This window comes from Vanacampus margaritifer, chromosome 8, assembly GCF_051991255.1.
Source record: "Vanacampus margaritifer isolate UIUO_Vmar chromosome 8, RoL_Vmar_1.0, whole genome shotgun sequence".
NCBI classification, from domain to species: domain Eukaryota; kingdom Metazoa; phylum Chordata; class Actinopteri; order Syngnathiformes; family Syngnathidae; genus Vanacampus; species Vanacampus margaritifer.
In genome coordinates, this window is record NC_135439.1 from 140,373 (window position 1) to 166,694 (window position 26,322).

The 26,322-nt window shown below is 51.9% G+C and overlaps 3 protein-coding genes and 1 long non-coding RNA gene across 7 annotated transcripts; 1 reads left to right on the plus strand and 3 right to left on the minus strand.

The window, feature by feature from the left end:
- The first annotated feature begins 25 nt into the window (after positions 1–25).
- On the plus strand, positions 26–8,591 carry slc44a1b (solute carrier family 44 member 1b). Of its 3 annotated transcripts, none has more exons than XM_077573128.1 (16): positions 26–329; positions 533–622; positions 1,673–1,815; positions 1,892–2,028; positions 2,222–2,315; positions 2,401–2,570; positions 2,877–2,966; positions 3,030–3,175; positions 4,020–4,206; positions 5,023–5,191; positions 5,331–5,487; positions 5,560–5,643; positions 6,158–6,295; positions 6,474–6,710; positions 7,008–7,106; positions 7,810–8,591. In XM_077573128.1, the coding sequence occupies exons 1-16, from the start codon at positions 306–308 to the stop codon at positions 7,831–7,833; spliced, it is 1,989 nt and encodes a 662-aa protein (XP_077429254.1). In that variant the 5' UTR covers positions 26–305; the 3' UTR covers positions 7,834–8,591. The 3 variants fall into 3 exon arrangements, 2 of the variants coding, with proteins under 2 accessions (XP_077429254.1, XP_077429253.1); XR_013295049.1 differs by having other exon boundaries at positions 27–329; positions 7,008–7,738; XM_077573127.1 differs by having other exon boundaries at positions 27–329; positions 7,008–8,591.
- LOC144056365 (uncharacterized) lies at positions 1,440–9,995 on the minus strand. The gene is made up of 2 exons (XR_013295050.1): positions 9,571–9,995; positions 1,440–2,047 (listed from the first exon to the last, which is right to left on the minus strand). It is a non-coding gene; the product is annotated as an uncharacterized LOC144056365 (long non-coding RNA).
- An 825-nt stretch (positions 9,996–10,820) lies between these two features.
- On the minus strand, positions 10,821–13,415 carry LOC144056523 (leukotriene C4 synthase-like). 2 transcript variants are annotated; one of them, XM_077573436.1, is made up of 5 exons: positions 13,109–13,415; positions 12,512–12,611; positions 12,371–12,441; positions 12,198–12,279; positions 11,586–11,828 (listed from the first exon to the last, which is right to left on the minus strand). In XM_077573436.1, exons 1-5 carry the CDS (start codon positions 13,413–13,415, stop codon positions 11,696–11,698), a joined length of 693 nt encoding a protein of 230 aa, XP_077429562.1. In that variant the 3' UTR covers positions 11,586–11,695. The 2 variants fall into 2 exon arrangements, with proteins under 2 accessions (XP_077429561.1, XP_077429562.1); XM_077573435.1 differs by having other exon boundaries at positions 10,821–11,828; positions 12,198–12,441.
- LOC144056516 (mastermind-like protein 1) lies at positions 13,314–24,788 on the minus strand. Its single transcript, XM_077573410.1, has 5 exons — positions 23,385–24,788; positions 19,344–20,624; positions 17,333–17,578; positions 16,758–16,887; positions 13,314–15,111 (listed from the first exon to the last, which is right to left on the minus strand). Exons 1-5 carry the CDS (start codon positions 23,745–23,747, stop codon positions 14,132–14,134), a joined length of 3,000 nt encoding a protein of 999 aa, XP_077429536.1. The 5' UTR covers positions 23,748–24,788; the 3' UTR covers positions 13,314–14,131.
- Between the last annotated feature and the right edge of the window lie 1,534 nt (positions 24,789–26,322).

Here is a 26,322-nt window from a genome sequence, read left to right on the forward strand (position 1 = left end):
AGCGCGCATGCGCAATGCCACGAATGGCCGCTGCGCTGACATCCCACCAGGAAGTGAGGCGGCGACCAATCTTCCGAGGTTTTTGGACGACCAGGCACCGACGGACGGCGGCTATCGGCCCGGACTGCACTCGCTTCCGCTTCCGCTTCCGGCTTCGGCCTTTCACGCGGGCCCAATAACCCGCCTGGCCGGCCGCCGCCTGTCCTCTCCCCCTTCAAGTCCCCCCCGGCCGTCGGCGCTGCTCGTTTCGAGCCCCGTCACAAGGCGCGCACGCCCCCCTCCCCCACCACCACCACCCGGATGAGATGGGATGCTGCGGGAGCGCGGAGGTGAGCTCGGCCCGGTTCGGTTCGGTTCCGTGTGCTCGCTTCGCGTGAAGAATCCCGCCCATAAGCCAACAATACCGCTCGCTGTTTGTTTATCCTATTAGCCGCAGGGTCACTCGGCCTGCTAACAGCGCGCGTGCGCGCATTGGTGAGCGCATGCTCCTACTGACGTGCATTGATTGTGTGCGCGCGCGCGTGCGTTGCAGAGGACAAAGAGAGAATGGAGACCACTGGAGGAGCGAAGCTGCACTGACCTGCCCTGGTTCCTGCTCTTCATCATCTTCTGTGTCGGCATGGTAACGCTCCTCAGCCTCGTCTTCATCATCCATCGCCTTAACCTGGACCAGGGGTGTCAAACATAGGGCCGGCGGGTCACAAGCAGCCCGTCGCGAGGGCCCATCTGGCCCGCGGGCTTGCTTATTTTGTCCACTAGAGGGCGCAGTTCCGTGATGTGGGTCTGTCTGGTCTGGTCAGGATTTGACGCCTGATCTTGAGGCGCTCAAATGAAGCCGACTTGGTTGAAAAAGCTGCTAAACGTCTGCCGAGATCAAAAGCTTAGAAATAGATCCCAAGGGACGGACATTTACAAAATGTCCGTCAGCAGCTCCAGTTGCATTTTGCTGCCGTCGGGCCAAAACTCTTAGGTCACAATTTGGTACATTTCCTATTTTTTCACAAATCTATGCTGTTGGTCAAAATATATGACTGGAGAGCCGATAAGCCGAGACGTTTGAGGCCGCCATGTTGCTCCTCCCAAGACAACAACATACGGCCTTACACGTTTACACAATCGAAATTGGACATTTGAGACACGACTTAGCAGAAACAGCATGATTTGTGATGTGTTGACGTTTGTCCAACATCAACGAGAGCACTTCAGACATTTAGCAAATTGTCTTCTACGCGTGATGATGTTTACAGGAGCAAACGTGTATGTTTTGTCGTCATAGAATTAGAACTCATTCCTCTGCCAAATCCAATATTGGGCTCGAAGCAGCTGAGCGATAAAAGAAAAAGGGGGTCTTCAAAGCAGCGTCTACCCTCCGCTTGTTCATTAGTTAGTGGTTTGTTACTAGTTCCAGCACAGTAAATAATTCCAGTGTAAAGATCCACCCATTTCCTAGATCGTTTATTGTTATTATTATGATTGACGGTTACATGCAGCGACCTTTTGGAAAAGATGCGTGAAGCATCGTACAAAGTTTTGTCTTTTTTACAAAATGCTCAACTCCATTTTGCTGGACTTCCCACCGTCATTGATTGGTTGAAGCCCCCCCGAACGGGCGGCGGCCTCAAATGACTTTTGACGGCGGTTGCGGCGCGTGCCATCTGCTGTCGTCCCTCAGGGCAGCGTGTGCGCGTTCACGGTGGTGTCGGGGGGCGCGGCCCGCCTGGTCCTGGGCTACGACAGCTACGGCAACACCTGCGGACGGCGGAACCCGCCCCTGGACGGCGTGCGTCTCAGCGGCCTGGACCACACCGACAGGAAGTCAGTGGCGGCTCGCCGGCTTGCGCTCGGCGCCGGCCGTGCCGCGATGACGAACATCTTGTGGCGTGCTCCTCAGGTTCGTCTTCTTCTTGGACCCTTGCGACATCGACATCGTTGAGAGGAAGATGAAGTCGCTGGCGCTCTGCGTGGCGCTCTGCCCTCCGCACGTCCTTCACACCTACCACGACCTCAAGACCTTCGCCGTGCTCAACGGTGAACGCACGCGCACGCACTGCGGACATGGAAAGACGCGGTTGAGGACATTTTGAGGGCAATTTTCGAAGCGAGCACGAAAAACAAAACAAAAGTCGCATTTGTCGTCCTTTCCAAGTTGACGATGGTTTGTTTTCATTGTGAATTGATGATGATGATGATGACGATGACGACGAGGGCGCGTGTATTTCAGGTTCCGAGTTGTGCTCGTACGAGTTAGCGGGTCACAAGTACCCCGGCCTCCCCGAGAGGTTCGACAAGTGTCCCAAGCTCCCCGTCCCGCCCAGGTAAGCCCAACCAACCGGCCAAGCACAATCCTCGGTTTGCCCGCTGACCTTTGACCTCTGCGTCCGTCTGTCTGCGCATCCCCAGCAAGCCTTTGCCGCTGTTCAATCGCTGCACGCCGGTGGACATCTCGTGCTACTCCAAGTTCGCTCAGGCGGTGGTGACCTTCGTCGGCGACCACTCCTTCCTGCATCGGCTCATTGCCGGCGTGGCGGCCAGCAAAGAGGTCATCGTGGGACTTTGCCTCCTGGCGCTCGGTCAGTCCGCAAACGTCGTCGTCGTCTGCCTTTGACTCAACGACCTTGACTCGTCTTCCGCCATCTTTGTCTGGTCTGTCCGTATCCGCTTGTGACCGTCAGACCGTTTGACTTGATGTCATTCTATGGCCGTTGAAGCCACGGGGCGGCCATCTTGCTCCTCCCATCTCGCCAGCAGACGACTGTATGGACTATACGGCATAAACAGCTCGTAGGCAGCGAGTGGGCGGCGGCAACAAGTTCTGTGCTGTGAAGACCCCCTTTTTCTGTTCTCAACTCAAGGCCATTTGTGTGTGCGTGTGTCAGTGCTGTCCATGTTGCTGACGGTGATCATCCGCTACATCTCGGCGGTTCTGGTGTGGATCCTCACCTCGGTGACGGTGCTGGCGTCTCTAGGTGAGCTGATTTGCACTTTTGAGTGGCAAGCGCCGCCCGCTCCTAACAGGTGTGGCTTCCCAGCGGGCACCGGCGTCCTCTGGTGGTTCTACGTGGACCACCGTCTCCACGGGAACGACACGCGCAGCCAGGCGGCCAAAGAGGACGGGCCGGGTCGGGACGGCCAGCAGACATTGCTGGTCTATGCCATCGCCGCCTCCGTCTTCACGGTACCGCACCTCAAATGTTGATTATTGATCCTGCGTGCTGTGCCGGTCAACTTGTGATTCGGTGGCACACAAAACGCGTCCTCGCGCGCTTTTCTGTCTTCGTCCGAGAAGCTCGCGGGGCTGCTTATCGATTCCGATTTCCAAAATCGACTCGATGCGATGCAGAAGGGCCCAATTTGATTCGATTTTCGATTGAGTTAAGGATTTCATAATTGGACTTTTAAATAGAAGACATTGTCAGAAGTATCAATGCTGCAAATAATAGAAAGTTCTTGCTGTAAGAAAAAAAAAATGAATGCTTGTATTTCAAATAGAATCCAATGCAGTGAATTTAATCATGTGTGGTACGTATCAAAACAATAAATAATAACGGAAAGCAATTCCAACCACAGCACTATGCAAAGAAAGACATTGAGCTCCTCTTGGGCTCGTCTGAAGAACAGATTTGAACAATTATCGCTGCAACGACGAGTACGTGCATATTCCGTGGTTTCATTTGTTTGTCAAACGTCCCCGGAACGCCACAAGGCACTTGAATGTATGTTGCGGGTGGCAAACCAAAGGTATGGATTCCTGATTTGATGAACGGATATCGGGCTATGAAAAGGAATACCGATTTTGCAAAACCCAGCCTTCGAAGCTCGCACTTTGTGGGCGGAGCGAGCCGTCTCCCGTTGACTTTCGGCTCGTCGCCGCCTCCCGTTGACTTTCGGCTCGTCGCCGCTCGGCAAAGGTTCGACACCAAATGCCGCCTGCAAAAGTTCCACCGCCGTCAACAACGCCGAAGAAGTCTTTGTGGATGTGCCGCGCGTTGAGACGACGTTGCTCTCTTTGCGGCGCTCAGGTGATCCTGCTGCTGCTGATGCTGTTCATGAGGAAGCGCGTGGCGTTGGCCATCGCGCTGTTCCACGTGGCCGGGAACGTTTTCCTCCACCTGCCGCTGCTCACGCTGCAGCCCTTCGTCACCTTCCTGGTGCTGCTGCTCTTCTGGACCTACTGGATGCTCGTCCTGCTCTTCCTGGGAACCAGCGGTACGTCCAACCGACGCGCGCTACCGTTAGCGTGCCCGTTGTCCCGTAAAAATCCCGTGGACTGCGTGAAGGCCACAAAAGTCAACGGGTCATTGCAATGGAAGTCATAGACTTGAAAAGCAAAAACAAGCTATCATCGCGCAGCATCTCAACAATGGCGACGATACGACGCTAAAGTGACGATGCTAATGCGCTCAACAGATGACAGAAGCAAATGCTAACATGCTAACCCCGGGCAGGCAGGACCGCAATCAATTTGAATGAATATTCTTGGAACATGCTATCATGCTAATAGTGTGATGCTAACATATAGCAACTGAGTAGAGAAAGCGCTGAGGTTGCTTAACTCCTTTTCTCTCCAAAACGTATCAATACGTTCCATTTTCAATATGACCGCGTTCCCCAAAAAACACTTTTAATGTTTGTTTTGCTGCTCGAGCATACAGAAGGCTTCGAAGAGGACGCTCAAGCAATGGTGGTTATTACAAAAGCGGCCAGCAGGTGGCAGCAGAGTAGAAGAGATCAACCAGGGGACATGTTGAAAAAAAACCCTCAATTACTCTCATTTCTAAACAGATTTGTGAATAATGATGAAACTTCGCTATATTCTAATGCTAATTGCTGCAAAACACAAACAGATAAAAATATACTTCTTTTTTTTCCTGATCAAAGAAGAGCCTCATCTTTCTCTCGGTAGTTTCCTTGTTTTTATAGCAATAGAACAGACTATTCTGTGGTCCTTGCAAAAAGCGTCGGAGACGTGACGGGCCGCCGATTGTCCGCACGAGCTAGCATGCGCCCGCGTTGCCGCCGCAGGGGAGGCGGTGCACAACGAGGAGGCGGGGCTGACCGAGTTCCGTCTGACGGGTCGCCTGGAGTACCTGACGTGGTTCCATGCCGTGGGCCTGCTGTGGATCACAGAGTTCATCCTGGCCTGCCAGCAGATGACGGTGGCGGGCGCCGTGGTCACCTACTACTTCACCAGGTGAGTCCGCGTAGGCGTGGCGGGAAATGTTTGGATCGGTCGCCAAGACGTCACCCAGGCAAATGAAAAAAAGGACTTGATGAACGCATTTAAAGCTCCGTTGTGATGCGCCGGCGTGCGTCCGGCGGCGCCTTTGCAGGGACAAGAAGCGTCTTCCGGCGTGGCCGATCGTGCGTGCGGCGCTGCGGCTGCTGAGGTACCACGTGGGCACGGTGGCCAAAGGCTCCTTCATCATCACGCTGGTCAAGATCCCCAGACTCCTCCTCATCTACGTGCACAAGCAGCTCAAAGGAAAGGTAATGGCGGCGAAACGGCGGCCATGTTGGCCAAACGGCCAGCTTGGCTAATGCGCACTTGTTGCGTTTCAGGAGAACGCGTGCGCTCGCTGCGCGCTCAAGTCGTGCATCTGCTGCTTGTGGTGTTTGGAGAAGTGTCTCAACTATCTCAACCAGGTGAGCCGATTGTTGAACTTTCATTGGAGGCTTTTTCCATCTGCTGCAGGAAGGAGGACTCCGTTTTGCGTCTCGCTTTTCAGGTGCGCAAAAGTCACGCGACAATTTGCGACGCTTTGCGACGCTTTGCGACGCTTTGCGACGCTTTGCGACGCTTTGCTTTTTGCGTTTTGCGAGTGTGGCACAAACGCCGCCACCGCGCCCATTTCATCCTGCCTCCATCAGCAAGTTTTCAACTTTTGCTCCCTTCAAACGTGTGCCGTTGAAGCAGGTGACCTTTGACCCCACCTGAGCTGGAGTCCAACAAAGGCGCGCTGCATTCCGCATGAAGGTTTTGTTTTTTGTGGCGTGCGTCCGCCGCCACTCGGCCGGGTCAGGGGCTCGTGTCATCAACCTCAAAAGACACAACGCGAGGATCCTCCGTCGGTTGGGACGAACGGCGGCGGGCGTCCTTTGGAGGCAAGAAGAGGACGAGCAAGTTGCTGTGATTTGAAGCGTGTGTCTTTCCCGCCAGAACGCGTACGCGGCCACGGCCATCAACAGCACGGGCTTCTGCACGTCGGCGCGAGACGCTTTCGTCCTGCTGGTGGAGAACGCGCTGCGGGTGGCCACCGTCAACGCTGTGGGAGACTTTGTGCTCTTCCTGGGGAAGGTGAGCGTTGCGTCGCTGGCTCGCTGGCTCGCTGGCTCGCTGGCTCGCTGGCTCGCTGGCTCGCTGGCTCGCTGGCTCGCTGGCTCGCTGGCTCGCTGGCTCGCTGGCTCGCTGGCTCGCTGGCTCGCTGGCTCGCTGGCTCGCTCCTTGGTCACGCCGTGACCTCCGTCTGCGGCAGATCCTGATCGTCACCAGCACGGCCTTCGCCGGCGTCGTGCTGCTCAACGCGCGCGGCGACTACGCCGAGTGGCTGCTGCCGCTGGCGATGGTCTGCCTGTTCGCCTTCCTGGCGGCGCACTGCTTCCTGTCCGTCTTCGAGATGGTGGTGGACGTGCTCTTCCTCTGCTTCGCCATCGACACCAAGTACAACGACGGCACGCCGGGAAAGGAGTTCTTCATGGACAAAGCGCTCATGGTGAGTCCCCGCTCCAAAAAGTGAAATCCAGAAAATGGAGAATCCATGGACCGCGTTGAGCGCAAACGAGGCCTTCCCTCATTTTTGGCGCTCTTGCAGCGTTGAGCTTGAAAAAGGAACCAGGTTACTTTTCAGATGATTTGATTTGAAACGGAAATCCGTTCACGCGATTAGCAAGAAATCAATTTGTTGCACAATCAAGTGCGTGCGTGTTAGCTGACGTACGTCCTTAACGTTCGCCCGATGGAGCCACAAAAGCGACTTGCCGTCACACGTTTGCCACTTTTTGGCGCGCAGGAGCTGGTGGAGCGCAGCCGGCGCACGGAGCGAGCGGCCGGACGGGGGCGGACCCGAGTCAAGGAGGCGCCGTCGGAGGGGGCGGAGATGAAACCCATGGTGAGTGCGGGAGGCGGGCCAGGGGGCGGGGCCGGCGTGGGCCCGTGTGTGGAGTGGGAGGAGCTGGAGGAGTTCCAGGTCTACTACCTCCTGGTGGCCGTCTTCCTGGACTGCGCGCTGACGCCGCGCGCCGACTTCCTGCTGTGCCTCAGCCACGACATCTTCCTCTTCCTGTGCGTCTACCTGCCCACCTGCGGACTCTTCCTCTTGGGACGCCTGCTGGCCACGCCCAACTCCGGCCCGTCCACACTCCCTGGCCCCGCCCACTAATCCCAGCGCTGGCGGGCGGACGCGCTAACGGCTACGTGCTAACTGCCTTATCGTCAGCATCGCGGTCGCGTTCATCTTTGGGCACGTCCGACTGATACCAGCACGAGAACCCGGGTACGGGTACCGATACGTTGTGTTGGACGCTAACCGTCAGCAAACACTTTCTTTTGCGACACGCGTGTCGATTGGCACACGTGCCAATGCATGGCCATGCAGCGCCGACTGCTTTTGCCTGAAGTATCGCTGGCTGGTATCAGAACAGGCCCCGTGTCATCAATTTATTTTCTCCTATTTTGTGGTTTTCCATTACTACCTCTTCCTCCTCATCGTCATCATCATCATCATCACCACGCCACCTGACGGTACGCCACGTAGCCGCTAGCTAGTGCACAATGCTGGCTGATGTCTAACCACGTGTCATTTCCTGTTTCAGGCTCCCGGGACGAGTTCGGCTTGAGCCAATCAAAGGCAGTCAGTGGGACTTGTTGAAGGGGGAAAAAATGAGTTTTTTTAGCAACGTGTAACTTGTTTACTGTCTTTTCACTCCAGGAAAACGATATTTTAACAATAACAAGACGACGACGACGTAACAAGCACTTTATATGGAAGCACTGCTCCTTTTGTTCTTGCTTTGATCTTTTTTGATGAGACTTTTTGGGGAGGGGGGGTTGACCACACCCACCCGGACGATGACGACGATGATGTCATCGATGACGACGACGAGGTTTATGGCGGCCATCAAAAAGTCTTCCGACGGGAGGCGCTAGCGTCTCAGACAGGAAGTTGGAGTGCTTCAAACAGGAAGTGGCGCGGTGATGACCATGACGGACAAGCAAACAGGAAGTTGAACTTGTTGGATCAGGCGACCTGTAAAAGCTGGACTTTTTGACAGCGTCCGCTTCCTGTAGCGAGCGTCAGCCGATGGACGCTTGATGATTACTTTGACGACCAATCAGAGGAGAAACTCGGCCTTGTCAGAATTGTGACATCACTTCCTGCCTGGTGGCGCCGAAGCCTTCCGACAGGATGCTGTCATCGGGCTCATCGTCGTCAAAGTCACGTGACTCAAGCGAGCGATTTTGCTCGCTCAACACATTTCTTCTTCTCTTCCTGGAGGTTTTTGGGATATTTATGCTTTCTTATATACATTTGGGTTGGTTTTTTGTTTTGTTTTTGTTTTTTAAGAAAAATAGTCCAATAAAAATCCAAACCATACGGCTCGTCTTGCTCTGACTCGAGTCATCATGTGAATTTCTCCGGAAGCCATTTTGAAAATGCTCGCTGTCCAGCTCTTCAAAAGGTGGCACCGGCGCCTCAATTTGGTTTTGTTTTTGCCAAACTCATTTTTGGCAAGCAAATCCTGAAGTTGGACTCGTGTCAAGTCCCCCGGCTCCAGAACCCCCCCACCCCAGATCTGTGTGTTGAAATATTTCCATCGCTTTTATTGTCTTGCCCAAATCATCTAAAGGATCCAACAACAGAATAATGACAAAAGTCTTTTGAGTGCAAAAAACACTTTCACATTTGATTGCGGGCTAATTTGTTTCCTAGATGAGCTCCGCTTTGAGCCGGAATCTGAAAACATTTTGGCCTTTGCGCTTCAAAAGTCACCCCGTGGAAATGAGACGTCCGATTCCCAAGCGATCATCATTCGGCAGCTGGTGCAACTTTGTGCGCTCGGAAGCGCTTTTGTCTTCGCTGGCCACCGTTTGCGAGGCAGACAAAGCCACTCCCTCTCTCCGTCTCTCTTTCTTTTAAAAGTCCATTTTTGTGCTTGACCGTCGATTGTCGTGACCAAACAAATCAACTCACTGGTCAGCTCTTCATCAGACACGTTTTGCAAACTGCAAGGTGGCTTGGGGGTGTGGCTTGCGCGTAGAAGAAGAACGCCGTGTGCTCTCCGACGCCCCCTTCCGTGTGGCTGCTGCATGGCTGCCACAAATGAAACTGGAAAGGAACAAGCCAAGCGGTCCAGCCAAATTGTGTTCATCCCAGTGTGTAACCTCAAGATGGCGCCAAACACACGCTTTTTGACCCAAATCCAAGCTTTCAACAAATATGCACTCAAATGTGAAAATGAGCAGGACGTGAAGACAGCATTTGTAGACACCAGTTTATCAGCAAAAAAAGAAAGAAAAGTGGATTAAGTGTTGCGTTACTCTTTAAGTGTGTGTGTGTGTGTGTTTGTACTCACTCATGACACGAGCAAAGGAAGGAAGGAGCCACAAAACGAGCCACTAAGAGAGAAAAGACGCCACCATGTTGTTGACGGAAGCCTGACGGGACCATAAGGCGCTAATGCTGTCATCGATGTAAAATGTGATTTGAAAAACAACAACAACAAAACCACACCAAATACAAGGAGAGGTAGCGCCGTGTGTAGTTTGCTATCAGGCCCGTGGACCAGCATCAGAACGACTTCCTCTTCCTTGGCTCTTAGAAACATCAACAATTCACCAACAGATCATTTGCGGCTTCAGGGATTTCCGAGGCTCGCGAATCCTTCAACATGGCATGAAATCATATTCGGCTTCTTGCACACAGACGGAACAAAATACAGCCGTGGGTCATTCCTACCCTCGTGCTTGATATGATTTGGGCCTTTTTGCCTTTGCACGGGAGGAGCCTTTCCAATGAGCCTCAGAGGATTTGCTGACGTCATTGCAAATGGAGATTTAGTGGGTTGGTCATTCAATAGAATCAAATGTTGTGTATTGAGTGCATTTAGAAATAGGTTTGTTTTTATTCTTGTTGTTGACAATAATATTACTACTAATTATTACTACTATTAGTATTATTACAGGAATTTGCTTTAAAAAGGGATTATTTATTAATAAAATGAAGCCCCACATCAACAGTTGGCTTCTTGCAGGAAATTTAATTTGACACATTTTTTAGACCATTATGACAAATATTTCAGACCAAGTACAAGACCCTTTTTTTTCCTTTTTTTAAAAAAATTCAAACACACAGAACTTGTATGACATGTCGAGTTTATTTGTCATTTGACTTGACACATTTTTATGCTTAAAACGACTGCGATGAAATGAAACAAAATTTGCAGTACTGGAAACCGCAACAGGTATTGAAGGTCAGCGGAGGGCGCAGTGCCACACGCGTCCACACGGTGGCGCCATGCATGAATGACGTCTGTTGCTGCAGGAACCGAACCTGATCTCGCTTGGCATTTTAGTTTGGTTTGAAAAGGGAAAGGCGGCACATTTGGCCTGTTTTCCAATCCCGTAACAAATTGACAAGGAAACATTTGCAATGTTGTCATGATTGCGATTATCCAAGGATGACGAAGGCCGAGCAAAGAAAACGTCACGCGGTCGGAATGCGTGCTTGAAAACTTAATTCCATCCATCCATTTTCTTGACCGCTTTTCCTCACTAGGGTCGCGGGGGTGCTGGAGCCTATCCCAGCTGGCTTCGGGAAGTAGGCGGGGCACACCCTCAACTGGTTGCCAGCCAATCGCAGGGCACACAGAGACGAACAACCACAACCACACTCACAATCACACCTATGGACAATTTGGAGTGTTCGATTAACCTGCCATGCATGTCTTTGGAATGTGGGAGGAAACCGGAGTACCCGGTGAAAAGCCACGCAAGCACGGGGAGAACATGCAAACTCCACCCAGGAAGGCCGAAGCCCGGACTCGATCTCACGGACTCGATCTCACGGACTCGATCTCACGGACTCGATCTCACGGACTCGATCTCACGGACTCGATCTCACGTCCTCTGCACTGGGAGGCGGACGTGCTAACCAGTCAGCCACCGTGCTGCCTGGAAACTGAAAACTGAAAACTTAATTGTACTTTCAAATTGGCCGTCCGGCCATCGGTACCAGATGTGATCGGGCTGCCAGATCGTATCGGGGTCGCCTATCGATGACGTCAGCTTCATGACTAGATGGAAATAATCCGCTGGACGTCAAACATTGGATTGGATTGGATTGTGTTTTTGTTTCCCCGCCACGACAACGACACTCACATCCGTTGCTGTGATTGGTCAAAACAACAGTTTGGTAAGCATCGTCCAATCAGCTCCAAGTATTGCACAGCATGTCCCGCCTTCTCCCAGCAAATCCCTGTGATCGAACCCTACCATTGAGGTACATGCATTCAAATTTGACGCGCAACACCTTTGAATCAAAACATTATTCGTTTCAAATTCCAAATGTTTTGTTGAAAAATGACATAAAACACACAAAGTTGCCGCATTGAAGTTGAGCAGATTGCATTTTTATTGGCGCCTGAGGTGGAGGTGGCGGTGGCGATGGAGGTGGAGGTGAGGGCAGGCAGGGCAGGCAGGTCAGGCGGCCCAGTGGACGGCCCAGTGGGCGGCCCAGTGGACGGCCAGTCGCCACAAGGACGCCGAGACGCCGACGCAGGAGAAGCCGACGAGCAGCCACAGGAGGCACGCGCTCACGTAGAGCGCACGCAAACTGCACGCAAACCGCACGTCATCATGTCGTGCAACGTACAAACTCAAAACTCTCATCGCAAAGCGTCCTTCTGCAATCAGAAAAACGCTTTACACCTCTAAGCCCATATAATAATAATAATAATAATAATACATGACCATAAAGGCATACAGCAATAGAATTCCAAGTGTGGTGATGAGCGCGCCACTCATTGTGGTGTGCACCTTGGCCACAAGGGGGCAGTACGTGAAGACGGAAGCAAGAAATCAAAAAGGTGGCATTTGCTTGTCATGTGACTTGAGCTCGCTGCCGCAAGTGGCGCTCTTTGATCTCATCGCATGTACTTACATGTACTAATAGTGTTGGATGATGACGTCACGTGTTACTGACCGTTGCTGGGGCGACTCGACGTAACCTTGAAAGTAGCGCAGGCGGGCCAGCACGTAGGATGCGCCGCACACGCAAGACGCACCTGGGGGACACGCACGCACGCGCACGCACACAATGATGTTTCAGCACGCCCACCTCCTCCACGGCGGTGGGTACCGTGGGTGACGTCACACCTTGGCTGAAGAAGACGCCCGACGTCCACAAGATGGCGATGAAGAGCGGGAAATACTCCGAGCAATTGGCTCTGCCAGTTGGTCATCATTAGAAGCGAGCGAGCGAGCGAGCGAGCGGCGGAGACGTCATCACGCACTTACTGAGCTCTGAAGACCCTCTCAAAGTGGGGGGGCCCACTCGTACAAGGGGGGGACACGCTGTACTTCCTCCGGGCGCTGATCACCTGCAGGGAGAAGTAGGCTGCGCGCGCACGCCAAAATAAATTGAATCACTCACACTTGTAGAATTGTGAAGACTTCCATAGACATAATGCATTTGCTAGCCCCTCCCCCTAACCCCAAGCATAAAAAATGATTGCCTACCCCCATTCCTTCCCCTAACCTCAACCATAACCCAATTCAAACCTGAACTCTAAAACCAAGTCTCGACCCTCAAAAAGAGGTCTTGAGTTGTGAGGGCCGGCCAAAAATGTCCTCAATCTGGTTAGGGTTCGACGTATTTTGCTCCTCAAATGTCGTATGTACAAGTATACACACACACAACGACTTTTACAAACAAGGCCGCAAACTCATCCACACAACTCGCAGTCAAATCAACGCACACAATTGACACACGCCGAAGCGCACACAAATAATAGTTTGTGATGGTTATTTGTGTCACACACGAACGAATGACCAGCACAAAAGTACACACGTCAAGTGCACACAATTTGACAACACACGCAATTCCCGCCTGACCTTGCTCCAGGACGGCGGCGACGGTGACGGCGGCCAAGCCAGCAAGTTGCTGCTGGTGGTCCATGGCGCCCGCTCCCGTGTGCCGACAAGCGGCCGACCCCTCCCCTCCCCACACCTGGACACCCTCCAGTGGGCGGGGCCACGCGCACCGATGGACAATGATTAGCAAGGTATGCAAATAACGACAACGCGCTGCAAGTGTGTATGGAGTCCAAATAGATTTACACAACAATTTTCTTGTTGAACACAAACATATCAAAAGTAGAAAATACTTACAAAAATGGTCTGCCATATATAAAAATAACATCTATGTCCAGATGGAAAGCTTACATACAAAAAATAGATTTCGGAACATGAACAAACAAATATTGACAGTGACGGACGAAAACCCCTTCCGGCATTGTCTTCAGTTGGTCAATTTCTCAAAGTTTGCCGTCAATCGTCAACAAAAGGGGCGGACCGCCTCTGCACGTGACGTCCCCTCGCATCTGACATCATGTGACCTGCGTAACAATGGGGTGCCGCACGATCTCCGGAAAAGAACATGGCGAGTAAACGCAGCTGTTACGCAACTTGCAGAAACGACGAGCGACCACATTTCAAGGATCGACGGATTCTTGCTTCGTTTCCTCGAGCCAAAACTTTAGAGGGAGAAAAGTGAACGGATTGTGCGGACGACCAAAAGAGCCGGCGAACGCCAGCAAATGTGCGTCCGTCCGCTTGAGCACTTCCCTCTCCCCAGCCACTTCGGCCAGCTCCTCCGACGGGACCCCAAGGCGTTCCCAGGAAAGACAGACGTCTCTCCAGCGTGTCCTGGGTCGTCCCCGGGGCCGAAGTGTGTTTCCATAGTCCAAACACGCCATTTTCTGTGGACCTTGAAAGATCAGTCAAAATGCTTAAATCAGGTGACGCTTGGCAGTCAAAGAGTTAATTGCGCCGACGTCTATCGTGCGGGACCCCATTGACGTCACGTGACACGTTACAGCAGGTGAGGCGTCACGCCACGCACACGCGCGGGCACGTCTACTGGTGCGAGGCGAGCAGCTCGTCCAGGTCGGCCATCCACTCGTGCGCGCTCTGCCCCTTGAGCAGCGACTCCACCAGGTCGCTCTCGGCGGCGAAGCTCCCGGCGGCGGCGTTGTAGCCGAAGGAGAGCTGCTGCTGATTGGCCGTCCTGCTGACCTGGTAACCTTGGTTACACGCCAGGCCCTGCCGGCCGCCGCCGGCACCCGCGCCGAACGCCGCCAGGTCGGGGAGGACGTTCTGATTGGTCGGGTGGTTCTGAGCGGCTTGTTGAGTCTGAGGCGGGCCCAGGCCTTGCGGGTTGGGCGGCGCCCGCTGCTGGGCGCTCTGCATCATGCTCGCCACGGGCCTCCCGGCAGAGTTGGCGTTAAAAGCGGCGGCGCTGGCGGCCATCTTGGGGATGCGAGGCTGCTGCTGCATGTGGAAGGCGTTGGGGGTGTTGGCGAAGGCGTTGGGGGGCAGGCCGGCATTTGTGGGCGGCGGCTGCTGCCACACGGCGTTCTGCATGCTGGCGGCCATCTGCTGCTGCTTCAACATGGCGGCAGCGGCGGCGGCGGCATTGGGTTGTTTGTTGAGGTGCTGCTGGGCCAGGAGGTTGTGCCTGTACAGGGGCTGGCGCTGCTGGGCAGCGTGGCCTCCGCCGCCGCCGCCACCGCCGTGACCGCCACCGCCGCCGTGACCGCCACCGCCGCCGTGACCGCCACCGCCGCCGTGACCGCCACCGCCGCCGTGACCGCCACCTGGGTGATGGCTCATGCTGTTGTACATCGCCTGCTGCACGTCCACGCCGGCCCCACCCCCGCAGGACGCCAGCCCGATGTCCGCCTGGCTCGCCGTCGGGGGTGGAGCCCCGCCGCTTGCCGGCATGGCGCCGGAAGCCATGTTGAGTCCCATCATGCCTTGCGGCTGAGGGAACATGCGCTGGCCGGAGGGGGCGGGGCCTCCCATGGACGACACGCTGGCCAGCGACTGCGACGAAGCTGAGGGCGGACAAACAGTGACGCGCGTAATTAGTGGCGAGCGTGAGCTGCTTAGAACGCTTTTCAGAATTGCTATACAAAAAATAGCAGTGTTGCCAAAATAATGCTTTCGATTTATTTATGTTTATTCATGTGGATTTGTAGTCATCCAGGTCACCAAAAACAAACAAACAAACGAGGCCGCTGGACTTTAACTATAGTTAAAGTTACTTTTTTTTTTAGCAAGTAATAAGTACAGTAGCTCTAATTAATGACTTTTTTAAAAGTAATGTTCCCAATTCATGCTCGGACGTAATGAGCCTCTTGTTCCATTGTGACTTTGTTCCCTTTGCATAAAAATGAAAATAAAGAAGAAGTGATGTTGACGTCAAAGATGAAACCGTCGTGTTGGTTGGATGCAAACGAGCTGACTGCCTCATTTGCATGGCCAAAAAGAAGGAGAAAAAAAAAGAAGGAAAAACGTTGTGTAAAGAAGACCAGGAAGTCGTTGGCCCAGATTATGCCGAGTGACGCTGCCATAAATTGCGTTGGCGCTTCTTGATCGGCCTTCAAGATGTCAGCTTTGTGAGAACAAGCTGACGTTGGAGGACGTGAAATACTTTTTTCATCTGATGGTTCTTTTCTTCATGCGTTCTAGTCGAAGACATCAAACAAATGCGTTTTCACTGACCCGCATCGTGCAAATTGCGCCAGGGTACGAGCACCACTGGAATCGCTATCACAGAAGTATATTCGACATCCTTCCAACATTTACGAGGGTAAAGACTGCGTCACGTACGACTATTCAGAAGTAGACGTTACAGCCACAAATGGAGAACGGCAACAGGGTCGAAAAGGTCCAACAGGGTCGAAAAGGTCCAACAGGGTCGAAAAGGTCCAACAGGAGAAAGTCGTGGGTTCGTTTGAGCGTTGCCGTGATCGTGGACGCATTTCTTCTTGATTTTTTTAACAAACAAAGACTGTGGCGGCCTCGGACACGATCAGACATTTCACACGCAATTGTGTGAAAGAGGACAACGAACTTGCCGGCGTTCACGTTGAAGGGCCAGCAGAACGACGCCCACCACGTTGCCGCTTTTATACGACACACATTTTATGGCCTCGCGTCAGTTGACGGTCCCAAGCACCCTCGCCATCCATTTGGACTTGACAAAGTCTCACAAAGGAGTCAAATGTTGCGCTCGCAATTGTGTTGTCGTCATCGCAAGCGTTGAGGGATAAAAAAGAAAAAGTGATTTCATTGGGTTGACCGAAGACCGGAAATTGCCCATCAATGCGAACGGGCGACCAGTCGAGGATGTCGGCGGCCATCAAAGTGATGAAGAATGGATGTTGAGACAATCACAGTTTGTCGTATGCGGCGTGGACGCTTTCAAGTTGCAATCCAAGAAAACGCAACCCTTCCTCGCTGGCCGTGCGTCGCTTACTTGCATCGTTGTGCGCACGATCGCAGCCTGCTTGCAATATTTGCAACGTGTCTTCCAAAAGAGTTGTTCAAAAGCACAGTCGGTGTTGTTTCGAAGCATATCGGAGAAAACTCGGATCGTGATATTAGTGGCGACCGTTCTAGTTTTTGCTGGTGCCTGAAAAAGCCTGCTCCGAAATCGATTGCATAATAATGATGACGATGATGATGACGTCCTGACCTGTAAACTGTCCGACGGGCGCCTGGGGGAAAGCGTTCTGATTGGCCGTCTGCCCGGGCTGGTCCTGGTACTGAGGCGGGGGTCTGGTCAGGTGTCTCTGGAGCTGCTGGTCCTGCTGACGTTGCTTCTCCTGCACGGCAACAACACCGCAAGCAGGGTTGAGACGAGCGAGCGGTCGGAGGTGAGAGGTCAGAGGAAGCGGCAAATGGTTGATGATGATTGGATGCGACATACAATACGACAATACAACTGTATTCACTTTCTCTATTGAGGGACAAGCTGCAATTTTGGAGACCCCGCCCCCCCCCGCCCCATGAAATTCCCATTCGTTTCCAAGAATGTGAAAATTGGAAGTCCATTTATGCTAACTGCATAGAAACTGTGCAGAAAGTCATGACTTTTAGTAGTTTTATGAACGTACAATGTATTTGCGGTTCATTATGTTGTTGTATTTGATGATGATGTATTTTTCAATTGGACTTTGACTTGTTGGCTCGCTTGAGGTTTTAAGTTGAGCAAGCTTGTTCGTTCCCGAGTCAAAGAATCCAAAGTTTGCGTGGCGGGTGCAAAGTCACCTGTTCCGCTATCATCTGCTGTCTCTGCAGGTACTGCTGCTTCTGCTGCTCCAGAATCTGTTGTTGTTGTTGTTGTTGCTGCTGCTTGAGCGCCGCCGCTTGGCTGCCGAGGTAGGCCGCGTTACCGTGGTTACCCGGCATGGCGTTGGACACGGGCGCCGCCGCCATTCCGCCGCCGACCGTTGCCGACGTCAGGGAGCCGGCGGGACCGGGGCCGTGCGGAGGTGCCGGGTACGAGTTCTGCTCCTGCCACAAAACAACACAGACGTCCACACAAGCACACATTTAGTTTGCATTCAAAGATTTGTTTTTCTCTTTTTCTGACCCAATCATTGTTGCTTATTTGGTACCGTTTAATGATCAAACTAAAGCAAATAAAGACGTGTGCTCCTCCAGGTGCAACAATGAATCCGCATTATGCATTGATCAAATTAGCATCTGTTTTTGAAAATGGATCAATCAATGAAAGAATTGAAAATGCTCGAGCTTCCTTTCACAACAGTCAATCTTTTCCAATTTCTGTCATCCTGCATGAAAGCAGAATTGCGCTCAACCAATCAAAATAAAACACTGACTTGAAAAAAGAAAGACCTTTTTGTTGGCTCTGTCACGCTCAGATAACAAAACAAGTCATGCCTCGCTGCAAATATGTCCGCTTTCATTTCAATAAGCCCGGCGGATTTCACACGGACCAAATAGGTCAAAACTTCTTCAAAAATAAACATGTTTTTGAGCTGCTCTTGAACGTGTCGCGGCAAAAAGAAATCCGCCGTTCACACAGCAGGTCTTGAGGCTCAATTTGGATTGTTGTGGCGAATGATTGACATTAAGGCGGCACGCAGAACAGACGACATCGCTCCCAAAGTAGCAAATAATGGATGCAGGAACTCGCATTGTTCTTTTGCAAGCCGAGTCCGACACATTTCCAGTCAACTACTTCTACAAAGAAATCCTTCAATCTTATTTTCCTCGCCATCGTCCGCCATGACGCCGTCGTTCTCGCTCCTGCCCCGCAGAACGGCGGCGTCTGTGGCTTCCCAATTATCTCAAGTTGATAACAGGTGACCTCTGGTCACACGGAGTTCACATTGGAAAAAAAAACTAAATAGAAATCAGCTCACTCGCTTAGCCAAGTAATTGTTGGAATAACCGCTTCTCAAAAGATATGTTTGTGAGCGCCCTGCCCGCAACCGACAATTATTTGGCTATTTTAGTCATCAAGTAACCTTTTTTTGTTTTTATGAATTCAATCGTTCCAAAAAAAAAAACATCCCTTTCTTCAACAACAGGACATGATATCAGATAAGAGCTTTGGTGTGCAACAGCCGTCAAGAAACCAACAAAAATGTTGAACTTGAAGTTTCCAAACTTAAGGTGCATTTAAAAATGTCATATTGTGGCTTTTTCGACATCACGCATGCTCCACCAATGCCCAGAGGAGTACGAAGAGCCCTGACTGGTTTACTCTGACTGCACCAATCAGTTCTGATCGTCCCTTTACAGTAGCGTGTGTGGAGCCGCGCACGCGATTGCCTCTTTGGGGAAGGGAGGGGCGGAGTTTTGCTGACCTCATTTGAAGTCATGTCTTCGTTTCTCAACTGTGGCTGTCGCTTTAAGATCGTGCACGCACTCGCACGCGCACCATGAACGAGCCTGACGCAAATGCTGCAGGTACGCTTTGAGCCAGAGGTGGCAGTCGCGAGTAAAAAAGTCACAAACTGCACAAAGATCCCTTAAAGAGAATGATTGCAAAATGTCTTATTTTGAAAAGCACAACAATAATAATCAATCAGTCTGCTTTCCTCGAGGACGACAGAAATGAGAGAAGATGAAATTCAGAAGATTCGGGCAAAGTCACCTTCTACGATTCATTGACTATCAAATATCTGCAGATTCTTTTCATTATTGATTAGTTGTCAATTAACGGATTCAGTCGGATTCCACATACCTCTGCAGTATGTGCCCGATAGATTTTGAAGTTGCAAATTCCAAATGTACGCGCGTGCGTTACCTGCGTGTGTGTCAGATGTTGTCGGAAGTTCATGTTGTTCTTCGGCTTCATTTGCTGCTGCTGCCTGAGCAGGTTGAGGAGGGCGGCCTTGTTCTGGTTCTGGCCGTTGGGGGCCCTGGGCGGGCCGGGCCCGGCCTCAAAGTGGGTTAGGGGCTTGGTGTTGCTGTAGTTCAACATGGACGCCTGGACCCCGGGCGCAGGCGGGCGGTTGAGAGGCGGCCCCTGAACCGGGTGGTGGCCGGGGCCCGGCACATAGCTGCCGGGCCCCGGCTTGGGCGAGCCCTTGGCGGGCTGGCCGGACATCAGCCGCTGCTTCTGCGCGGCCGAATTGAAGTCCTGCGGGTACAAGGAGGGACTGGCCGCCCCCAGCGGGCTCTGCGAGGGGGCGGCCATCTGCGTCCAGGGCGGGGGGTGCGCCTGGGGGCCCCCCTGGCCGTGGAAGTTGGCGCCGGCGGGCGGGGTCTGTTTGTGCTGCAGCTGGCTGTGCAGGTGCTGCGCCCGCTGCTGCTGGGCGGCCAGCTGCTGAAGCTGCTGGGCGGGGGACAGGTCTTTGGCCAGGAGGTGGTTGGGGGGCGGCGGGTGCGGCCTCGACGGCGGCGCGGCCGGGGAGGAGGCGGCCGCCGGAGAGCTGGTGGGGTGAGGAGGAGGGGCCGGCCCGGAAGACGTCGAGCGGACGTGAGGGGACCCGGTGCGCGAGTCCTGCTCAAAGGCGGACGGGGAGAACTCGGCTTTCACGCTTCCCAAATCCAGAGGGAGGAGACTCTGCGAGGACTGGCCACCGGCGCCGCCTCCTCCTCCTCCTCCTCCCGGGTTGGGCGTCATCTCCAGAGGGTCTTTGCGGTCCTCAAAGCCGTCGTTGAGGATGTCCTGGATGTCCTCGTAGGCCACGGTGCGGTTGAGCTCCTCCATGAGGTCCGACCACTCCTGCTCATCTAAGTTGAGGTCTGGGAACAGGTTGTTGTTGTTGTTTCCTCCCGCCGACGGCGGCATGATGGGCAGGATGTCGTCGGGCTCCTGCTTCATCTCCTTACGGTGGAAGTCGGCCGCTGCCGCCTCTTTGGCGCCGTCTGCCGCCAAGTCGCCGGCGGGCCCCTGGGTGCCGTTGGAAGCCAGTGTGTCGCCCAGGCCCAGCTTGGAGTCCATGGGCGAGCCGTTGGCCTTGGCGGCGGCATCCATGCAGGCCTTCTTGTTGGGCGGGAAGCCGTCCGAGAAGCCGTTGAGCTGCTCGCGGCCCAGGGGAGAACCGGCGCTCTCCAGCTTCCTCTTTACCGTCTCCTGCAACTGCAACGTAAACCACAAACGGCATCCATCAAACACATATTTGCGACGACGTTTCATTCACTCAGCAAAAATACAAAAAATATCTATTGCGAGCGGTCTACTGGGTTTACCTTATTTTTGGGAAAAAATAAGAACCTACTGTCAAGATATGATACGATACGATATACTTTTATTTTCCCCGTGGGGAACTTTTTCCTGGACTCCGTCCAGCTGCAGTTTACAATAATGAAAAAACAACAGAATAGAAAGAGATAAAATTAAAATTAAATAAAAAGTGCAGCAGCAGATTTCCCAGAAGTAGAAGACTTCCCAGAAGTCTTCACAGAAGTCTACATATTCCACACACACAACATTGCACCATATATATATATATATATATATATACACAGTATATATATCTTATTGCACTGAGTTAATGTCGGTTGTTAAGCAGTTTGATGGATGTCGGCAGGAATGAGTTCATGTAGCGGTTCAGCCTGGTTCTGAGGGCCCTGAATATGTGAGTCGGGTCAGTAACAATTTTCTGTGCCAGTCCGGTGACGGACCGCTCATAAAGCATCTGTAGGGAAGGATGATTCCTGACCCCCATGATCTTCACGGCAGTCCGCACCAGACCGGCAATCTGAGACCTGGACTGCACAGTCGGGTTGCCGTACCAGGCCGCAATGCCGTATCTGATGATACTTTCCAATGCAGCCCGGTAGAACAACAGCACGGTCCTCTGCTCCACTCCATAGACCCCAAGTCTGCGTAGGAAATAGAGACGCTGTTGGAGTTTGGAGCAGAGACTTCCAACGTGTACCCTCCATCTGAGTGTGTTGTCGATGTGGACCCCCAGATACCCGTACGAAGCCACCTGGCTGATGTGGTTGCTTTTAATGACGACTGGCCCGTGGTCATCAACAGTTTTTGGATCAAATATCACCTCCTCTGTCTTCCCCACATTGAGCACAAGATGATTCCGGTCACACCACTGGACAAACTTCTCTATTTCTGAGAAATAGTCCAGTGGGCTAGCGCCGGCTTGCAGCAAGCTGACGATAGCGGCGTCATCAGAGAACTTAATGATAAAGTTCTCTGGGTGTGATGTCACACAATCATTTGTGTACAGCGTGAAGAGGACCAGGGAGCTGACGCAGCCCCGTGGGGCGCTGACGCAGCCCCGTGGGGCGCTGACGCAGCCCCGCGGGGCGCTGACGCAGCCCTGCGGGGCGCCTGTGCTTATCAATCTGGGTTCCGAGAGGGAGCTGTTGACCCTGACTTGCTGTGTGCGCTGTGTCAGGAAGGAGCGATACCACCTCGAGATGTACGGGTTCACATTCATCTCCTTCAGTTGACCCAAAAGCAGGTGCGGCTGCATTGCGTTGAACGCTGAGCTCAAGTCAACGAACAACACACGTGCATAAGCTTTAGGGCCGTCTAGATGTTTGCTGACTAGATGTGTGATGCTGTAAGATGAGAGAAATGGGTTTGGAGGTATCCATGAATGCAAAATAAAATCCCAAAATAGCAAAAAGGAACAGCTGAGCCAGCACAAAGTCATTTTCCTAAACAGACCTTTGATTCATTAATGTCAGTTGTAAAGCATCTCGTAGATTACAACTTGATCATGTGATTTCACCCAAATTCAAGGCATAAAGTTCAAAGTAGAGCTGTCAAAATTAAAGCGTAACTAATTAATTAATCACAAAAATCATGTATTAATGCAGATTAATCACACTATTAATTTTGACAGCAGATGATCCTTTCTGACAGCGGATGGTTACGTTAAAGGTAGCATAGGTTGTTTACATGCATTAAATCAAACATTTAATAAATGTTTGCATATGACAATATTTTTTTCATGTCAAACGTTCGGGGGGGGTATCCCCCCCCTCCATCAAAAAATGTTGAAGACGTCCTCATGGCATTAAATGTCGAAAGAATTTAAACATAAAAGGTGCTCAAAAATGTTGATAAAAAGCCTTTTTAATTACACGATTCAATTGCAATTTTTAATTGTAACCCTGAACCTGCTTTTAAATGTAATTTAAATGAGAGTATGTGAAGCATATTGAGTTATGCTGTGTATGAAATGTGCTACAAATCGGTCCTATCATTTATTTATTTATTTTAGTTTTTGCAACCCCCAACAATGTGAAATTGTTTCCCTTTCTTATAACCCCCCCCCCCCCCCCCCCAATACACCGATTTGGGATCTTTTTAAGAGTGTTCACATGCTTTTACAGTAATTGGCTCATGAATTATGATTGCATTAACTATAAATAACAAGATTTTAGCTAAATCTACAAGTTAGCGGGCCCATCCGTTCAAACTCAAAAACACTGACATTGTTTGCCCATGCCTGGTCTTGATGATTTTTATAACTGGGAACGATCTTACCCCCATCAAGTCATGTGACCTTTGATGAGAAATGAGTGCTTGCGTGCACTTTTGGCGAATCAACGTGAGCTGAACAAGCGAGCGATTGAAGTTTCAGAACTTGAAATTCTGGTATTGTTTCTAAACTAACTACTTCATTTTTGGACCGATGAACCTCGTTTGATACATTTTTAATCGTGAACTAGGCACTGAATTAGTTCATTTAAAAATTTGTGAGATGAACTTTGAACGAGATCTCGTCGAAAATGAATTTTCTCAACACTGGTAGTACTTTTAGGAGTACTAGTGATGCGAGTAGAAGTAACAGTAGTATTGGTCACAGCAGCAGTTGTGATCCAAGCAGTGGCCGATGTCTGTGTGCGCCAGTGTTGGACTCACGGCAATGAGCGTGCTGTTCCGGCTCTGCTCGGCGCCTCCTCCGCCGCCGCCGCCGCCGCCGCCGCCGCCGCCGTCGAGCTCCGCGCCTGCCGCCGCGCCAGCACCGCCGACGGGCGCCCTCTGTCCGACCTGATCCCCAGCGCCGGCCGGGGGCTGCCGGTGCTTGCTGGACCTCTTGGCCTTGGCCTGCAGGCAGCGCTGGTGCAGGGCGAGGGTCTGCTGCCGTTCCAGTTCCAGGCTCTCCCGCGCGGCGGCTTCGTAGCGGCTCTCGCAGCTGTTGTGATGCTGCCGGAAGTGCTCGATCCTCCGCCGCAGCCGCTCCACTACCGCGCTGTGTGGCGGTCTAACAAAATCCGCCATCATCAATACAGGTTAGGTCCACAAAACGTTGACTGTGGCTGATGATGTCTTTTTTTTTGGGGTGACTGCGGGCGTCCGTGCACCCTCCGACCCTTTTACAAAGCCAGCCGGACTGCTGGCTACACTGGAGGCGACCTTTTGTCCTGTTAACGGTCTCGGGTCACCACCGGGCGGCCGTCCGGCCTCTTGGCCGGGAAGGAGATGGAGACGTGAGAAGGAAGCAGCGAGCGAGAAGCCGCGTTCAAGTCGGCCACAACGCTAAGCAACTAGCGTATTAGCATGTGTGGTGTGTTGTGTTGACATGCTAGCACATTCCTCCACTCGCTCAAGTTGCACGAGCCAAACAAAGTGGCAAATGAAGCGAGCTCACGGGGCACGCGGCATGTTTCTGGAGGGGGGGCGATTTCATGTCAACCCGGTGGCAACTTAAGTGGCTCGACGAATGTTAGCTGACCGCTAAGCTAACGAGAGCTAAGCCACTTGGGCGACTCTTTGGAGCGGACTTTCTTGTTGGCCAACTTCGGGGGGCTTTCCGGCTCGACTGGCGTACAAAATGGTGGACCTTTGGTCTGGGGGCGCTACGACAACATTGTCCAAGTGTGTCGAACTTAGGGACTTACTGTGAACTTGGGGCTGGCTGGGCCGTGCGCTCACTCTGCGGCATCTGGTGAGGCAACAGCTGATCCTCAACCCCGCCGCCCGCTCGGCCGCTTGCTCTGCCGCCCGCCTCCCACCCTCCGTGTAGCCGCAGCTAGCTGCTCGGCTACCCCTGCTCGGGAGGCTGCCTGTCGAGTTAGCTAGCTCCTAAACAAAGCATACTCGGAGCGGGCTCGTTGTCGGTAGGTCGACGAGGGTAGACGGCGATACTCCCGGTTTAGGTTAACTTCTGCCTGTGGCTCCGCTAGTGCTCGTCTATTGTTTTCCAGCGGACGGGCAGGTTGACGCCGCCATTTTGGTAACTTTCTCTTTTTTTCTCTCTCTGGAGTGTAACGTCCATGCCCCGCCCCCTCGCAGTTGATGGGCAGCACAAGGGACCAATAGACGACCGCCGACGCTGTGCGTATGCGCAGTGGGATGACGGGCGGGTTACAATTTTTAGGTTTCAATTTTTTTTTCTACACTTTATGTTTGTGACTTGGATTTTGATTGACACTTTTTTTGTTACAAAACCCCCCAAAACAATTCAACTTGAAAGATACCTTAGGGATTTTTTTTTTTTTTTTTTACACTTAATTTTGGGTGATTTTAAAATTTTCAAACTCGTTTTTGGTTGTTTAAGAAACTTCTTGGAATAATTAGAAAATGATATATTTTTTTGCTTTAGCCACAAATCTTACATTTATCATGTATATATATTTTTTTAAATGCGTATTTTTTATATGGATATTTTTTAGAAGAGTATGAGAGAAACCCAATTTCAAAATAAAACTTACCTTACCACGTAGTTGTATAAGTAGATCAATGCATTGTAGCACTTTTATTTTGAAGTCGTTTCCGAAGCATGTCGTCGCGGTACAAGGGCTGACGACGACGTGCTCGTCTATTCATGTGAACAACGGCAAACGAAATACCCCAAACTGTTGCGACAGACGTCAGTAGCACAGCTTAGTCCTGAAGTCGTGTTCAAGCTCCAGTTAAGAGAGCGAAGACATAATTATGATGACCAGTATGGTGGGCACGTCTCTGGGTCTTATAGGGACGCAATCAAAGAGGAGGGTCTCAAAGAAGAGGGTCTCACCACCCCGCTACAAGTCCACGGCTTGATTCATCAACAATCACTGTGCTGCTGCAAAGTGTGCAAAGTGGGATTCTGTCACGAATGTTGTGGTGTCAGGCATCAACTTCATCAGAGCAAAGGGACTTGGCAGTTGCGCACGGTGATGTGCTGCACTACACAAAGGTCCGATGGTTGACTTTTGAGGCCTTTTTATGAGCTGTTACCTGAAATGAATACATGTCTTCCTTGGAAAGGCTAAAAATGTCCCAGAATGGAAATGGCACCTTACATTTTCAACAGATGTGATGGAAATGCTGAACAGCCTTACTTGGCCAGGGGAAACTCTCACATAAAAGCCTTTCGCTGCTTTTGGAACAAGTGAAAAAGCATCACTTTATACATTCCCGCGCTACCCAAAACCTCGCCGCAGAGAACCCAAACGTGTGTGGAAGCACTGGAAATGCTTCAGGCGGAGTTTGCTGTGCGATTCCGTCAACTAAATGTTCATGCAAAAGAATCCGTCTTTTCCAGAAGCCCTTTGTTGCTGGCATCGAAGCTCACTTACAAAAGTGTGATGTTCTGAAAGACGCGTTCAAGCCCACCAGTACGCTTCGCTCCCAAACAACATGTCCCCTCATTTGAAACATGCGACCAAGATGTCCACACACAACAAAGCCTTTCACACATCTGAGACCGCCGTTGAGATGACGATCGACGGATGAACATCTGCAGCAGTGACAAGAACGGAAGCTGACATTCCGCTTCTCACCCGCCAGATGCAGGCCCACAGTTCACACTGAGGAACAACACGCGTATGCTCACTTTTGCAACTTGAATTGAGCCATTCCGATTGAAAGAAAA